At 39.4% G+C, this 18582-nt stretch overlaps 1 protein-coding gene across 1 annotated transcript in view; it reads right to left on the bottom strand.

Moving 5' to 3' along the window:
• CRYBG3 (crystallin beta-gamma domain containing 3) overlaps positions 1-18582 on the bottom strand; it is a 201444-nt gene that overhangs the window by 46740 nt on the left and 136122 nt on the right. Inside the window, exons 7-11 of the mRNA XM_089682944.1 lie at positions 12051-12198; positions 7246-7379; positions 5006-5120; positions 4572-4607; positions 4331-4470 (exon numbers count right to left, since the gene is read on the bottom strand). Of these exons, the coding sequence (XP_089539070.1) occupies positions 4331-4470; positions 4572-4607; positions 5006-5120; positions 7246-7379; positions 12051-12198 (573 nt within the window). The remainder of the gene's footprint in view (positions 1-4330; positions 4471-4571; positions 4608-5005; positions 5121-7245; positions 7380-12050; positions 12199-18582) is intronic.

Genomic DNA, 18582 nt, shown 5'->3' with positions numbered 1-18582 from the left:
CTGCAGATTTTTGGTTTAGATTTACCAAAAACCATATAATAGGAGGACAAACCTAAACAACACTTTCAGTTGTATCCAATTAGGCAGGCCCTTGCACTACATAGTTGAAGGTAAATCTAAAGGAAATTGGGCAGAAAATCTGCAGATAATTGTATAATGTATGGCCAGCCTTAGGCTCCATTCAAACTAGTGTGATTTCAGATGCAACTTGAGTCTCACAGAATTGTAAGACAATGGAACTCACATTGTTTTCAATGTGTTCACATCAATGCCACTTAGCATGGCATGATTTTGGAAAAGAATCCTTTACTACTTTGGTGCTATTCCAACATGATTTTGGCCCCACAGAATATGCAAACCCCTTCAAAGTAGCATCAAAGAAGCATCCAGGTTGCACAACATTATTGCACTGAAAGTTGTATCAAAATCGGATCACAGCACTGATAACCTAGCCTAACACTTTGCAAAATCTGGTTTTTATAGGATTTCCAGATACTTTGGCCCTTCTAAAAATATCATTCTCTTTTCTGTTTAGGACTGTGTTACTGCTGTATGCAATCATTTTTTACAGCCACACAACAGACAGCAACGAAAGATCTGTAATATGATATATAAATGGAGCCAAAAGAAACATGAGCATTACTTATTAATATGGATGCCAAGTGGGACCAAATACGCATTAATACTGTACTAATGTAAATATAATACGCAATACAGATATAAATCCACCAAAAAAAACCCCATTTAAAACAAGTATTAAACCCCAAAACAAAAATAGATTACATTGCAGCCTGTTAATTCTTAAATGTGGTGGCTTGCATTCGTTTTTCTTTTTTTATTCTTTTTTTCCTTTATTGTCACCTGATGATGCAGTCAACTTCCTTTAAAATGCGGTAATAAAGCTTACCTGTAGGTAAAATTAATATTTCCTAAACATGCACCGTTTAGGAGATTTTCCCTCTTTTTTAGAGGCCATGCATGTGCTCTGAAGGAACGGCATATCAGTTCCTTCAGAGTACTGTGCCCGGGACTCCAGCACACATGCACGGGAGTGGCATCATCGTGGCCCAGCCTGTCAGACGGCTGGAGCTCGCAAACCAGGAAGGAAGATTGGATGAAGATGGAAGCCCCTGCAGCGGTGACAGTGCGCCGCTGGAGGGCTTTTTTAAGGTAAGTTTTACATAATGTGCTAATATGCGAAGCATACTAGCACATTGTGACATTATGACATTACCTTGCACCTTGACTTTTTTTTTTTTTTCCTGTGGTTTACTACCGCTTTAACAGACCAAGCTGTCCAACAAAATAGCAATTAAAGGGTTGGGACACACCGTTTACCACTGACAGGGGTTCTTACAATGATCAGCTTTTATTTATTTACAATGATCAGCTTTTATTTATTTATGTAAACTTCTATCTCAAAAGAAAAAAAATGTAACTCTAACTGCTCAAAGAGTGTTAGCTGGAGTTCACCTTTAAATTGTTAGTCATGCCCATCTAAAGCTGCTAGTCTACCACTGCCCTCTCCTCAGACAATGCTGCTGTCCAAAGGTGTCTGCTTCACTACTTCATCCATGGCGGAGACACCCTTAAGTCGGCCATACATTATACAATTTTCTTATTCAATTTCCTTTAGATTTACCTTCAACTATGCAGTGCAAGGACCTGAACTGCACAAATTGAAAGTGTTTGACATCATATTATATGGATTTGGTAATTCTAAAGGAAAATTGTACAAGAAAACTGTATAATGTGTGGCCAGCCTAAGACAGGAAGGGTGTTAACAGCAGGGTCTCCATGTGAAATGGATAAAACTACAGGAGGTGATTATAAGACCAGTCACCCTGCACAAGGAGAGAGAGGTGTAGTGACTTTTCTTTATTACACTGCACTGCATTTCTGCACAAATTTTGAAACAATATACAAAGCTAACCAAGATTCACATACGAATACATGACTCTTGTATACAGACATTTGCTTATCCTGGTGTGCAGCTTTAAAATGTTCCAAAGGAACTACAATCCCGGTCAACCAGTCTTGTACTTCCAAGACATCTACCACACTGCACAGTCAGAAAGGTGATAACACATCTCCTTTGCAGCATCTCCTTACCCCGCCAGCCTATTGGACAATGAATCAGCACCATCACACAGCTGACTCACTGTCCACTATACAGGCAGGTGACAAAGAAAGATGAACTAAGAAATAGTGGCAATCTCTTCCTAACTATAAGTTCACAGGGATGTGTAAATTCTTTTTCACATAAAATAGTTAACACAGCTTTAATGTACTTATTAACAGTGTATTTATCTGTTTGCATAAGTTGCACATTAAAGGCGTATATAAAATTCATAGCAAATGAATAGAGGAAAAACACTAGCTTGTGCTGTAAAATGACAGTAAACACAAAAAGGACAAATAAAGCAAAGACAAAGCTAAAGGCCTCATTTTTAATGTGTTACTATAATGTCGCACAAAGTATGCATACCCTGTTTGCCAACCACCCAAAACCTTAAGTAACCTACCATCTCTTGCCTCAACTGCTTACTTAAAGGGTTCTTTCATCTGCGGCTCAATATAGTGCTTAAAGTGGAACTTCACTTTGTCAATCAACATTGACTAATTTTAATCCTTATGCTGATAGCATTAGTGAATGACAGGAAAGTATATAATATTTAATTGTTTTAAACTTTTTCTTTTACATTTCTTCAGTTTCTTCCTGGTTTCCATGCCTAGGCAAATGATGTCATATATTCCAGGAGTCTTCAGGGGGGGGGGGGTTCTCAGTTCAGCCAATGCCTAAGCTATGGGCTGATTGATTCCAGGAAGTAACCACTACATGAATCATCTGCCCTTACTTGGTATTTCTGCCAGAAATACCAAGGGGTGCTTTTTAAAATGAATTCTCAGCAAAATAAAGTATGGAGACATGAATGCATGGGCGAGTTTGCTTTAAATATTAACAATTAATTAAATAGCATTTTTGGTTTATGGTGCTCAAATGCAATTCAGTTCCACTTTACGCCCTATCCAGCTGGATCTTCTTAAGAGAAGCATGGACACTGGTTCTGAAGGCAAAAGCCCCACGGAAGTAAATTCAGGTCTTTAGCATGTTTATATTACAAAGTCACTTAAACATCAACCACTTAAAGTGTATGTAAACCTTAACAATGAACTTATCTCCTCCCTTTTGGTCTGTTACAGTGGAATTCCATCCTAACACTAACTATGCATAAAAGTGCGCCCCCTCTTTCCAATCCCCACTACCAATTCTGCTTTACCTGTGTAATACAGGTCCTTATACTTTCTTTTTTTAAGTTCTCTCCAGTCATATACTTACCTTTTTCAGTCTGCTCCGGTCCTAAACTTACCCTTTTTTAGTCCGCTCCAGTTTGGTCACGTGACCCCACAGCTCCAACTTCTCTGTGCCAGTGAGCAGCTGCTGCAGGGGAATGGAGGGAGCGGTGACAATAGACGGAACATGGGAGCCTATGAGTGACGATTCGGCTCCAGGAATTCCCAGCCATTGTCAAGCACTGTCTAACAGTCGGAGCTTCGGGATCACACGAATGGACTGGAGCAGACTATAGAAAGTAACTATACAGATCTTTTTAACCCAGAGAAGACGGGATAGGCAGCAGGAGGGGGGAGGGAACATTTTAAGCATAGTTAGTGTTAGGCTGGAATTCCACGTTAAAGATAGCATTGAAAGTGTTTCGTTATATCTGTTCAATAAGTAAAAATATTAACTCCCAAATTTGTTTGAGCTGATAACTTCCTGTGTTCTGTGCTGCACAGCTATCAGTTAGGATTGCTCTTAGTTCTCTATGTGGCCTACAGAACACCTCCCTCTTATGTTATGGAAAAAAGGGGAAGAAGACAGTTCCTGTCCCAAGCTGACAACCCTGCTCTTGTATAGATACAGTACAATGAGTAAGCACTGACACCAGAAACCAGGAAGCGTGTTACCAGAAGGAAAACCAGAAGAATATAAAAGAAAAACCCAGTAAGTAAAGGAAAGAAAACTAATGCAGCCAAGGACTGGTAAGCTGCAGTATAATATTTGTGTTCTTGAGTTTAGATACACTTTTACCTTGCTAATCCATGCTTGTCAGGAAGTCAGTATAGATGGAAGTAGGGAGCAGTCATGCCAACAATTTGGTGCTAAAAGCCTCCCAGCTCAGAAAACAACTGATTCACAGTGTTGTGTACAGTAAATAGAGACTTTCAATTTACATTAATTGTCAGTAAGTTTTTTCTCGCTTCCATTACAAACCTGAAATTGTGAAACTTTTAAAATTCTACTAAAAGTTTTCAAAGAAGCGCTTACATTCCACCAACAACTTGAATGGATCCAACATCCAGGGGATCAGTATTGTCTTCGTCACTAATAAGCTTCCCGATGCTGCTGACATGTTCTGTGATCTCTCTTGACCACCCTTTAAAATGTGGCTTTTCATATATAATTATCTGTAAAAACGTTCATAATTTAAGAATATTTCTGACATACAAAAGGACACACTGTAGAATTATGTATTCAAAGTTGTTGCCATAGCAATTCAATCACTTACCTTCGGATCATTTGGTAGCTGCACTTTTAATCCGCCCTGAAATGAAGGGAAAAGAATTAAGCAGACATTTGTTCCTTCCACACAATTAGGCTTTGAATACTGAAGTCACAGAGTGCAATCACCGCCAGCCACAGAAGACTACAGGAAAGCAATCTCTGAGTTACAACTACTTTTAATACATTTTCCACGCTAATGAGAGGTAGGGAAATTGTCATCACAAAAATAAATTAAGAAATGGGATAGGTTTATAGAATCTATGAAAAGATGAGTTTTATTTAGAAGCAAAAACTACACTAGTTGCTATGGACAATTCCAATTCATCAAATTTCATCAGATTGTTTTCAGCATTTCCTATCCTGCAGTAGAAAAGCACTACCTACACTTTTCATACATGTACCATCATACCATCAGAAAGACATTAAGCGGTTTCTTACCATTTTCAAAGGGCGCATTGATTTTACTCCACATGCCTGGATTTGAGGCAGATCGCAGCCTTCCTCCAACACGGACACCGTACCGTTATACTGAGGCTCGGTATATGTCAGCCAGCTGTGAGAAGACCATGATGAGATTTAAAATAAAAGGTGAAAAGTGATTTGTTGCTACTGGCAAAAACTCAATTTGTATTCTTATTTTATGTTCTTCACTTTTAAAGGAAACCTGTACTTAAAGCAGTATTACCCCCAAAACAAAAATGTTATATAGTGCAGCTTACCAATTCTTAGCAGTGGTGGCTGTATTAGTTTCTTTTCTATGGGTTTTTTTTGTTTCATTACTTACACCTGGTAATCTGGGCAGTAAGTCTTAAATTTCACCATCTAATAACAGACCAAGCTGTACAGCAAAAATGGCAGTTAAGAGGGTTGGGGCAAACCATTTAACACTGACAGAGGTGCTTACAATGATTAGCTTTTGTTTATTAATGCAAAAGGAAAACAAACTGTTACTGTAACTGGTTGTAAAAACGCAAGTTTTTTTTTACCTTCATGTATTCTAAGCATGGAGGTAAAAAACCGTCAGTGTACAGACGTCTCCCCCTGCTCCCCCTAATATTTACCTGAGTTGCATCACGATCTAGTGATGTGCATGAGAACCTCAGCTCTCCAAGGACTCTCCCTCCTTATTGACTGAGAATGCAGTCAATCACAGCCAGTGAGCCAATAGAGAGAGAGACGGAGGAGCCGAGCAGCAGCTCTGTGTGTAATTGGACGTGCAGACCAGCGGTTTGGGAGCGAGCCTGCTTGGGTGCCCCCAATAGCAAGCTGCTTGCTCTGGGGGCACTGAGCGGGAGGAGCCAGAAGTGCTGGCAGGGTACCCGACAAGAGGGGGGTCAGGGATGCTCTGTGCAAAACCACTGCACAGAGAAGCTAAGTATAGTATGTTTTTTTTTGTAGTTTCATTTAATATCACTTTAAAAAGTATTCAGCTTTTCAGTTGTTCAGCTTTAATGTGTTAGCCAGGTACATCTAACACTACCCTCCCCCCCCATTGACAATATCCAAGGGCATCTACATTGCTCATTCGTCCAGAGTGGAGACACCCTAAGACAGGCAGTGTGTTACTGGTCGGATCACCAGGTGAAAATAAAGGGAAAAAGCCTAAAAAAAAATAATGCAGCCACCACATCGAAGAATTGGTAAGCTGCAACATATTCCATTTTTGTTTTTGGGTTTGATGCTGCTTTAATGTAGACTGCTACTGCTGAGCTCTCTCTCTAAAAATATTAGTTGCCTGGCTGTCATATTGGCCCAGTGCCTTCCATACTCTCTGAAGCATTAATCTGGCAAGTATGAAAATCAAGAATTTTGACTTTATAAGGATTTTAATGTGGCTACAACTGAGGAAGGAGCAGCATGGGAGAATACACGGTCTCTTTGCCCTAAGTGGGCAAGGTGACAGTGTCTGTTTAGGTACTAGGGTCAGTGTAAGGAAATATCAAGGCTGACAATGCTGACCTCCTTTTGAAAGTGGCAGTTGCTGGACTGTATCTTACACACTTGGAACAAGCACACATTACATTAGTGTTAGATAAAATTAATAAAAATGGTTGTATTTCTACACATTATTGGTCAGTTAAAGCCAATGCATTGGCATGACAGTCAGACAATTAGCATTTTCAGAAGGCGAGAATGGCAGTTGTAGCCTATATTTTTCTCCTGACAGGTTTCCCTTATTTTATTACAAATGGAAAGAAAGCAACTTGTGTTTTGCTGTTGGTGAATGAAGGAATCTACTGATGGCTGCATCAAACTGGTGCTACAAAACATAAAACCCAGAGAAACAAAAAACATCAAATTCAGGAGCAGATCTATTACAAGTCACAAATCGCCTGCACCCACCTATCGGAAATAGACAAAGAGGTATGACAAAAAGACAAAGTTGATCAGTTGATGAAACAAACTTGTAGAGACTTGTCACACAAATAACACAAAGTTCTGCCCTGTAGCAAAAACTGTGAGCAGAAAAATGTATTTGTGAAACAGGCGTAGCCTGGGGAGGGGACAGGCTCAGGGCACTTAGGTTCATGTGCCTAAGCCTCCAGTAACTTAAATGTGGCTCTCCTTACATATATAGTCTAGAATTATTATTAAACTGGGTGCTAAACCTTATTATAAAATGAGTAATTCTAATTTCATGAACATGAAAAAATCCAGTTGTACCAAACCATACTCACACTCCTGAATTCACTGTTAATGATCGGGGGCGCTTGTCCACCAGATACTCCAAGGATGGAACTTCTGTATGAATATGAACTGGAGAGTCCAATGTGTCCTCTAGAGGGGATATTACAACTTCTGGAAAGTAATCCTGAGTAGAACAAATAACAGGGGCTTATGTCAGGGCAGAAAAACAAAACATACGCTGTACATCTCTAAACTGATTTACAGGATGCGTTTTGCTTTTTTTTTACACAAATATCTTGTGGAACACTTGAGCAGCGCCCCCTGCCTAGGCAAGAGCTATGTTTACTTTACTCCCCTCCTGCTGCCTCCAGGGATACCTACACCAAATATTCTAGGAGGCTGTATTTGCCATTGTTAACAAAACACCTGGTTCTTGCAGCCATAAACAGAATGACACAATGCCAAATCTCCATCTGTGCATGCATGAGATCTGGCTATGCATCATTAGAGGCTGGCTGCAAGAACTAGGAAGAGAGCGCTGGCTCCTGATGACAGAAAAGATGGTGGCACAGGCCCAGATCTGCAGCAGAGGAGCGGAATTTGAGAAGAGGACAACGTGAGATTCAGAGGGCTTGTGATTATGTTTAAGCTACATAAACAAGCAGAAAATGTAAAGACCATATGAAGAATGTGTTGCAAGGCACAACAAGCGCAGAAAAATATGTTGATCTGTCAGAAATGCACTCAGCTCCTAAATCCTATTGTTCCTTTCCTGGACTGATAACACCCAGCATTTTTGTAAAATGAGTGGTTTCAGCCAACCCAGTTGTCCTTTGCTAAACTGCTTAATCTTTCCAATTTGCTCATCTCTACAACATTCTACAGCACTAGATAAGAATTAGGAGGACTAATTAGACTTCTTGAGATAACACAGGAAGTGTGCACAAGACACAGAACAGCTCTGAAGTTCATTGTTATGGTTTAGGCCTGTTTTACATGGGCAAGGTCTATTTTTCTTAGCTGGGGATCTGTCCACTGATCCTCTGCTGAGCTGAGCAAAGAGGGTGGATGACAGGTCTGTATCTGCTCTGCAAATGCAGAGTGGACACAGACACAGCCAGCTCTGCTCTATGAGCAGTTGGATGTAAATGGAACGACCACCTGTCAGATCACATGCCGTCTGTGTTTTATTGGGAAGGTTTCTCTTCACTTCCTGTCCCATAGCCAAAATAGGAAGTGAAAGGAAATCTGTCCAAAGTAAGGGAATTCTGGCGTGTAACCAGAACTAGTGTCCCCATTGGAAGATTTCTCCTCCATTACTGTTCTGGTGTCAACCCAAAATTTGGGATTTTATTTTACTTTCACTTTCTATAATAACGGTAAACAAGACAAATAGAGAGGGTCACAACCACGTAATAAAAGCTGACAGATGTTCTCTTGCCTCTCCACTCTATCCGAAACTAAAACAAAAAAAAGTTTTGCCTTTAGTTACACTTTAAGGGTACTCAGGGCCAGCTGCTGGTCCAGGCCAGACTGAATAAAGGACAAAATACGAGTGATAGAGTATTCCCAGGAGTTTCAAATTCTCACACCAGGCAAAGTAAGCCTCCCATGTGTGATGGTAAAATTTTGCGCAAATTGGATTTTCTTGCTCTGAGAAAAGTGGACAGAAATACCCCTATTAATCAAGACATGGGTTTTAACCACCAAGTAATTAAAGTCAGTGACTGAGAAGCAAGATGGATGAGGGGCCTTGTAATAGTAAGTCTGGTCTGTTTGGAAGAGACCATGGTTTGTCTGTCAGAAGTCTGAGTATGGCTATGTACCATGTTCTTCTGAGCTAATTTGGTGCAATAAGAATCACCAGAACCTTTTCCTCTTCAAGGGAGCATGTTAGTCGTGGGTAGACATACACCTGTTTGAATGGAGTACCAAGGAATCATCAGAGCATAGTCTACAAAGGCTATAGGATCCCTGGTTTTGGCCATGAATTTATTCAGTGGGTTGTTGAACCTGGAATTTAGAATGTTCACATCTGGTTTTCCTCACCTTTGACAGAGATTTTCAAAGATCTCTGGGTTCAGGGACCAGTTCCCTGGGTCTAGGTTTTCACGGCTTAGGAAGTCTGTCTGCCAATTGTCCACTCTAGGGATGTGGATGGGCAAGAAAGCTGAAATGTAAGACTTATTTCTTTTAGACCAGCTTGACTTCTGGTGCCCCCCTAAAGGTTTATGGAGGCCACAGCTGTGGCACTGCCTGATGGCACCCTGGCTGGGTGGGCTTGTTGAAGAAAGGTCCAGTGTTGTAGGGATAATCTGGTGGCTCTAAGTTTTTAAATGTTTGATGGGAAGCTTCAACTCCTGTGAGGACAGGAGACAGTCAGCAAGTTGTAATGTCGGCCAAGCTAACACCACCTTCCAGAGTGGTGTCTCTGTAAAAGATGGCAAAAGGAGTGCAGCAACATGCAGTGTGTATTTTTGGGGAAAAATATAGGCAAGAACACATAATCTGGGAGGTATGACACAGATACTTCACCCTCCTGAGACTAAATGTAGATAGAAGTAGAAAAACCTTCAAATTTAAATTTATTGTGCCCAGAAACATTAGAGAAAAAATGGCAGGGGTTACGAAATAAAAAAGAATAATTTCAAAATATTTGCCTAAAAATAAAATGCATATTGTGCTATGCACTATGGATTGCGCCAAGAACCAGTGCCAACATATAGGGATACCCTGTCTTACCTTGCACAATGCTGGGCCTACTAGTGGTCCAGTCTCCACCCATCACAATGCACATACCCCTAAAGGGGTCCTTAGGGTCTGGAAACTATAGAAATAAACCACAGCACTGGACCTAAATAGTCCACAGAGTAAGTGGGGTTTTATGAGTATATTCTAGGGGCAGCCCTGGCAAGGTTTTTGCCAGTGACTTACCTGAAGGTAGCATGCTTATAAGCCATGGCCTGCAAATATATGTCCTGTTCTGTACGATTAAGATAAGTTCTATTTGAATTCAAGTAGTTCAAAATAAGTGCTGATGTACTGAATATATAAATAAATAGAAATGGAAACAGATTGCATTCTAGAATTTTAAAGAATGTGACAGTGATAGTCTGTAAGCGTTGGTGGACCTTAGAAATGAAAAAGAGCAAAGTACAATAAAGTGATGTAATTCTAGCAACCAATCAGAAATCCGCTATCAATATCTCTTAGAGTGTAAGCTCCAAGGAGCAGTGCCCTCCTAACCCTCTTGTATAGAACTGTATTGTTGCTGTATTGTCTCCCATTATATTTACGCAGCGCTTTACATATATATTGTACATTCACATCAGTCCCTAACCCTCAAAGGGGGTACAATCTAAAGTCCCTAACTCATGTTCATACATACACATAATAGGGACAATTTAGACAGGAGCCAATTAACCTACCAGCATGACTTTGGAGTCTGGGAGGAAACCGGTGTACCCGGAGGAAACCCACGCAGTCACAGGGAGAACATGCAAACTCCAGGCAGGTGGTGCCGTGGCTGGGATTCGAACCAACGACCCTAGTACTGCCAGGCGGAAGTGCTAACCATTTAGCCCCTGTGCTGCCCATATTGTAAAGCACAGAGCAAACTGTTGGCACTGTATAAATCCTGTACAATAATAATAATAATAGCTTACCTAAAATTAGACAGAGAAATTGATTTAATAGCATTGATTTAATAAACGGAGTAAACGTCTCAAGTAACCTGAATGTGTAGTGTATTTATCCATCTATACAGAGCCATTAAACAAATGACAGCCTTAAAACAATACTTTTTACAACAGACAATTAGGGAGAGATGTATTAAAACTGGTACACACAGAATGTGGTACAGCTGTGCATAGTAACCAATGAGCTTCTAGGTTTTATTGCCAAAGCTTAACTGAACAAGGTGAAGTTAGAAGCGGATTGGCTACTAAGCACAGCTGCACCAGATTCTGTGTGCACCAGTTTTAGTATATCTCCCCTGTTTGTCTCAAACGGCAATCAATACAACACTTTCTCTAAGTATACAAATTGGACCTGGTTAACTAAATGATATGCGTGTACGCCAACTTATTAATTGTGCATGGAAAGGCAAATTATATCTTCAAAGAATTTACTATGGGCCTGTGATGCATGTGAACATGTGCACACATGCTGCAGAATTTACAAATATGTGGAATTTACTAACAAGTGTGGTCTCCTATGCAATAATTCTACAGTATTCTAGTGTATTGCAGTTCAGCTGAACATGTATGAAATAAAAAATGTGATTTTACGCTGACGTTTCAAGGCATACATAACTGCTGTTAGAATTTTGAAATGTACACAACATGTAATAATACAGCTGCATCGAGTGTGCATGGCTATTGGTGTATGGTATTATGGGTATTTGGTTTGTCAAGGTGCAAGTGCCAGAACCACACCCCACACCTTAATTCACTTCTAATGTACAAAAAAGAAGCCCAAAATGCTGAGAATTGAAAAAGCCAAGTAGTAGAGTTCACATTTCCACGTCAATGGGCAAATTTACCATCTTGCTGACAATACAACTGCCAGGAAAGAGCTATGGTCAAGGGAGGAGCACAACTAGTCTTTCAGAGAGCACAGTAAATGTACTGTACTAATGTCTGATAATCAGATTATGTACAGTATATAATCTTTATATATGATGTAATGTGACTGCTACTATTTCCATTTAAAAATTGAACAAATACATTCACCAAGTGCAAATCAATAGAAGTATCCACTTTTCTTTTAGCACAGTGTTCCATCAAAGAAAGATGTTGCCCAAGGGGTAAACAAACACAATGCATATATGCAATATCATATAGTTCCTACGTACCTTCACTACTCTTTTCACTGACCCTATGCTGATTTTATCTGGCTTAGCTCTGGCTCCTGGAGGATCCCAGAGGTGCAGTAACACAGCTTCCCCTTCTTCAAGGACATGAGCTTGACCTTCAAAGTGTGGCTTTTCATACAGGATCCAGCTGTGATGGAGAAATATATACTGTAATGGGAGAAGGCAGGCAGAGAATTGCAGAGACATTTCGGAAGTAAATTTACTCCATCTCTCTTACAACCATGTAGAAATTATTGTTAGGTTATTACCAAAAGGAAAACTACACACATACATGAACTCAGAAATATATAGCATATAAAGATAGAAATATATAGCATATAAAGATACACAGCTGCAAACAGTTATACATATAATTTCTATAAGTCAAAAATAATGGGGAAGGCATAGTATAGCAATTCATGCTAGCTAACAAGGAGTCATTTCCTCTGCAAATCAATTAATATTTGATCACGATCAAGAAATCATAACCTATAAATGACAAGAATCTGACCACCTTCCGCACATAAAGGATGATCCTTAGATGGGCATTTTTAATGATCACATAGGAAACACCAATCTATTCTTCAGAACAGATTAGAGAATATGAAAACCCAACATTTCATATTGCTGTTATGTACCTGCTGTACCATGTACTTGTGCCCCTTTGCTTTCCTATTAAAAACTGACTTCACCAGGCAGAAGATCACAGCACGGTCAGTTTTATAGTTGTGCCGAGATCTGCACCTGTTCTCCAATGATCAGGCCTGTGCTGACACGCCCCCTTTACAGCCATTCACTGGGAAGATCAGTGTACTGCTGTTTCTCCACCCTCACCTCTCTCTGTAGCTGAGAACAAAGGGTATGTGATCGCTTATAAAAAAGGGAAAAAAAGGTATATATAATGTTTTTTCATATCTATACACAAATGTTTTACCTTTCATTTCTATTGTAACCTCTTCCCATCCACCACCCACTGCATATAGACGATGGACAGGAAGCTTTGCCGATGCAGGCTGCTGTACCTGTACGTCAGCCCACATCGGTGGCTCCTGCGCAGCTCACAGAGTGTGCTCCCGGGAGCCCGGAGATTGGTATGTCACCTGGACACAACGGACCACATTACCAATGTGTCTGGGTGATCACATGGGAGACCCCTGTGAAAGGGTTGTTCGACCCCCAAAGTGGTCGTGACCCACAGGTTGAGAACCGCTGCCCTAGCCAAATGCAAAACTAGTGAAAAACAGTCAGAAAAGATGAGTAGGGAAAAAAATGTCAGTGGCCTTCACCTGTAAAACCATTCCTGTTTTGGGGGTTTTCTCATGTCTCATTGTTGCCCACCTAGTGCATCTGTTATTAATGTAATTAACACCAAAGATACTGAAATAACAACCCCCTCTGCTACTTAACTGACCAGATCAACATCCCAGGAGCTTAATTGACTTGATGCTATACTCTGATTAAAAAGTGTTCCTTTTTAATTTTTGGAGTGCTGTGTGTGTGTGTATATATATATATATATATATATATATATATATATATATAAATAAACACATACACAAACTACATATTTACACAGTATAAAATATATGATATATATTTATTTCAGGTACTTATATAGCGCTGTCAATTTACACAGTGCTTTACACATATATATTGAACATTCACATCAGTCCCTAACCCTCCAGGGGCATACAATCTAAGGTCCCTAACTTACATTCATACATACACATATTAGGGCCAATTTAGACAGGATCCAATTAACCTACCAGCATGACTTTTGGAGTGTGGGAGGAAACCCACACAAGCACAGGGAGAACATGCAAACTCCATGCAGGAGGCGTCATGGTCGGGAATTGAACCCATGACCCATTTACTGCAAGGAAGACGAGCTAACCACTAAGCCACTGTGCCACCCGAATATATATATATCTATATATAGATATTTATAAATTTTAATATGTTGTTTTCATTAGGCACTCTTCTGATTTACACACTTACTACAGCCAAAGAATATCCGTCTATACCACCTTCTAGTTGACAGACAGGAGTGATGATATTGACTCACTGTGCAATAAACAGGCTGGAGGCAAAGAGCAGACATTGGAAGCGGAATTGCTAAAGCAATAAATAAGTGTTTCACCTGCTTTGTTAAAAAGCAGAAGTGTGTAAATCACAAGACTATACAGAATTATGACTAATTTTGTAGGCAAACCAGTAAATATACAGTATATGTATTTAAGATGTGCATTTAGCTGTTTACCTGGAGTTTCACTTTAATGAGCGTGAAACACTTTCAAGTCAACAGCTACAAAACTATAGGTGTTGACTTTTTATAAACAGACACTTGCCTGTCCCAAGATCCAATGATGTGCTCACCCGAGCCTTTCTTTACATTGCTGTCCTATCCCTGGTGTCGGCATCTCAACTATGAGCACCCGGATTCACAGCTGGGTACCCACTGTGCTTTGTGAATGGTCCCACAGTCTTCAAGGACCTGTCACATGTCCCAGAAGGCTGCGGGGAGAAAGTGTGGGGGGGGGGGACTTCTCCAATCGCCTAGGCGGTTGAAGCAGAAGTTACATAGTTACATATAGTTACATAGTTAGTCTGGCTGAGAAAAGACAAAAGTCCATCTAGTTCAACCAAAAAAAAGGTATAATCCTATGCCCACAGTTGATCCAGAGGAAGGCAAAAAAAAAAACAGCAAAGCATGATCCAATTTGCTCCTGCAGGGGAAAAAATACCTTCCTGATTCCCTGGATCAACTTTACCAACAGTATAAATCAGGGTGGATAAAAATCAATGATTTTTTTTTAAAAAATCAAAAAAAAAATCGGATTTTTTTGATTTAAATCAAATTTTTTTGATTTATATCAGATTTGTTTTATTTAAATCAGATTTTTTATAAATAAAATGCTTTTTGAGGAAAATATATTACTATCCAAAGGTTATTCCATCATGAAATAAAGATTAGTTTTTTAATTATGTAGAATAAGGCTGTATATGTTTAATTTTTTTGGTAAATAAATTCCATGACTCCATTCACAATGTCATGCTCTTCCAGAGGTTTTTGTAAGATTATTGGGCAGTTTCTCTGCCTACAAGATATTATCACAGATGCTTGGTTTACTTTGCAGTTCTCAAAACTGAATTTGACTCAGCGGAGATCACATGCCTCTTCTTCACAGCAATAATGTTATAACATGAACAGAGTTAAGAAAAAGACATTCATCCTAACTTCTACAAACCTATGAATACAGAATCAACCCCTTCAGTGCTAAGTTTCAAGAAGTTCAGTGAATAGAATAGAAACAATATTTTTCTGATTGTTTGGAGTGGAATAGATCTGCACAAGAAGAAAGTGAAACTAAGTGTGAGGAGGAAGGGGCTGACAGTCTAAGTTTCTTAAAATATATGTATTTTGTTTAGCCAAATTAGTTAACAAACGTGGATGTTTGTTTAAGAAAATAATATATGCTGTAATGTTATTGTTTCAGTTGAATAAATCTATTTAAATTGTTATTATTAAGGTAATGCTTATTTTTCTCCTTCCCAAGTACAACAGAAAAGTTGTCCAAATACGAATGATTAACCTATTAAACTGGGGATAAAAAACTAATATGAAAAGTTGTTATTCTAAAAATCTTTATCTACTTGCATATTAAATTTATACCAGCAAGAATTAGTCTTTATGTAGAAAACTATGATTTAAATCAAGCCTTACTGACTAGTGATTTAAATCGTGATTTAAATCAGTTTGATTTAAATCAAATCCACCCTGGTATAAATGTTAGTATCCAGTTATATTCTGTGTATCTAGGAAAGAATCCAGGCCTTTTTTAAAGCAATCCACTGAGCTGGCCAGAACCAACTCTTGAGGGAGTCTATTACACATTTTCACAGCTCTTACTGTGAAGAAACCTTTCCGTATTTGGAGATTAAATCTCTTTTCCTCCAGACATACTGTAAAGAGTGCCCCCTTGTCTTCTGTGATAACCTCAGGGTGAATAACTCTACATCGAGTTCACTATATGAAACACTGATGTATTTATACATGTTGACAGAAGTGGGAGCGGGTACTTGTCAAAACCAGGTATCTTGTCTCCCCACCAAAAAAGTGCCATTAAGTAAAGAGGTGGGGGGAGGGAGGCCTTAAGGTGGAACTTCCCCTTTTGGGTGAAGCTCTGCTTTAACCTTTACTTGCTTTTCTCTCAGCAACCATTAAGCAATTAAACGTACTGTACTGTCTAACACACCACAGGTAAGTGAAGCATCTAACTGGTTGTAAATAGGACATTTCCAATAAATTTGGTAAAACTAGCTGATAGAAATGTGTAATTCATATCAAAATGTATTTACAAAGTGGATCATAATAACACAAAATATATACCTTCTAAATTTTACTTACCTTTGTTGTCTTTGTAAAGGGTATTACCTGTGGAAGTCTGCAGCTCAGCTACCTAAGGTTATAGATAGCAAACTGCAGTGCTAGACCTTTCAGTGATAACTTTCAGAAGAATATGATGTCGTTGGCTCATTTGTAAAGTACACTAAGCACAAAGTGCAATAATTCAAAGCAACCAACCAAAGTTCTCTTTTTGGAATCAGACCAGCAACAGACAGATCCTGCTGGGTTTTAGTAATTATTACACCTTGTATTTAGCACAGTGCACCTTATACTCCTTAACCCCAGCGTATTCTGTGGATTATGCCATTCATGTACACTGGAAGGAAACATGAATTTATATGCTATAAATCTGCTTATATTACACAGACACACAGTCCGTCTTTATGTATATTTTTTCCTATCGCTTCCTAAGCTGTTATTTTTTTCCCTTTTGTAAACATAGCCAACACAGAAAATAAGCAATTTCCTCTTGAAAGTATAGCCATAAATCCTGCAGACTACTTGCATGCACTAAACACATTCCAGACAATATTAGAAGAAGATGAAGTGGTCACACTAAAGCCAGGCCATAAATACTAATGTTTAATGGCCCTAATAAGGGAGCTAAAGAACATCTCTAGGAGGAATGTGACATATTTCACAGGTGCCCTCAGTTCTGCCAGGTAGTTGTGTCTGCTGGTGAAAGCCTAATTATCCAATAATGCACAATGCAGATTTTGTCTGTGAAGTTCACATTTCGGAAGTTGCTTGTTACTATAGAAACACGGAATTTTCCTGCTGCTCATAATAACTTCTGGTTTACTGCAATGATATTTACACTAATATAAATTTAAAACAGACCTTTGTATACTGAAGTCAGCATTGATGAAGTTTGTTTTTAATGAAGAAAGGATAGAAAGCTTGGAGGAAGATGGTAAATAAACTATTGAAACTTAAAGCTGAACTCCGGGCACAAAAACTGTTATTTAAATATATTCCTCAATAGTCACTAAGGATATAAATTCACTATGTGTGCAACAAATTCCTTTGAAAAAAACATTATTATCATGTACAGTATCTCACAGAAGTGAGTACACCCCTCACATTTTTTATAATTTATTATAATTATATTATTATAACTTTTCATTTGACAACAGTGAAGAAATGACATTTTGCTACAATGTAAAGTAGTGAGTGTGCAGCTCGTATAACAGTGTAAATTTGCTGTCCCCTAAAAATAACTCAACACACAGCCATTAAGGTCTAAACCATTGGCAACAAAAGTGATTACACCCCTAAGTGAAAATGTCCAAATTGGGCCCAAAGTATCAATATTTTGTGTGGCCACCATTGTTTTCCAGCACTGCCTTAACCCTCTTGGGCATGGAGTTCACCAGAGCTTCATAGGTTGCCACTGGAGTCCTCTTCCACTCCTCCATGATGACATCACGTAGCTGGTGGATGTTAGAGACCTTGCGCTCCTCCACCTTCCGTTTGAGGATGCTCCACAGATGCTCAATACGGTTTAGGTCTAGAGACATGCTTGGCCAGTCCATCACCTTGCTTGACTGTAGGCAAGACACACTTGTCTTTGTACTCCTCACCTGGTTGCTGCCACACACGCTTGACACCCTCTGAACCAAATAAGTTTATCTTGGTCTCATCAGACCACAGGACATGGTTCCAGTAATCCATGTCCTTAGTCTGCATGTCTTCAGCAAACTGTTTGTGGGCTTTCTTGTGTATCATCTTTAGAAGTGGCTTCCTTCTAGGACGACAGCCATGCAGACCAATTTGATGCAGTGTGCAACATATGGTTTGAGCACTGACAGGCTGACCACCCACCCCTTCAACCTCTGCAGCAATGCTGGCAGCACTCATACATCTATTTCCCAAAGACAACCTCTGGATATGACGCTGAGCATGTGCACTCAACTTCTTTGGTCGACCATGGCGAGGTCTGTTCTGAGTGGAACTTAACCTGTTAAACAGCTGTATGGTCCTGGCCACCATGCTGCAGCTCAGTTTCAGGGTCTTGGCAATCTTCTTATAGCCTAGGCCATCTTTATGTAGAGCAACAATTCTTTTTTTCAGATAGAGTTCTTTGCCATGAAGTGCCATGTTGAACTTCCAGTGACCAGTATG

The sequence above is a fragment of the Staurois parvus genome, unplaced genomic scaffold, assembly GCF_062004578.1.
Source record: "Staurois parvus isolate SC_StPar_1 unplaced genomic scaffold, SC_StPar_1.0 ptg000299l, whole genome shotgun sequence".
Classification (NCBI taxonomy): Eukaryota; Metazoa; Chordata; class Amphibia; order Anura; family Ranidae; genus Staurois; species Staurois parvus.
This window is presented reverse-complemented; position numbering and strand designations above follow the sequence as displayed.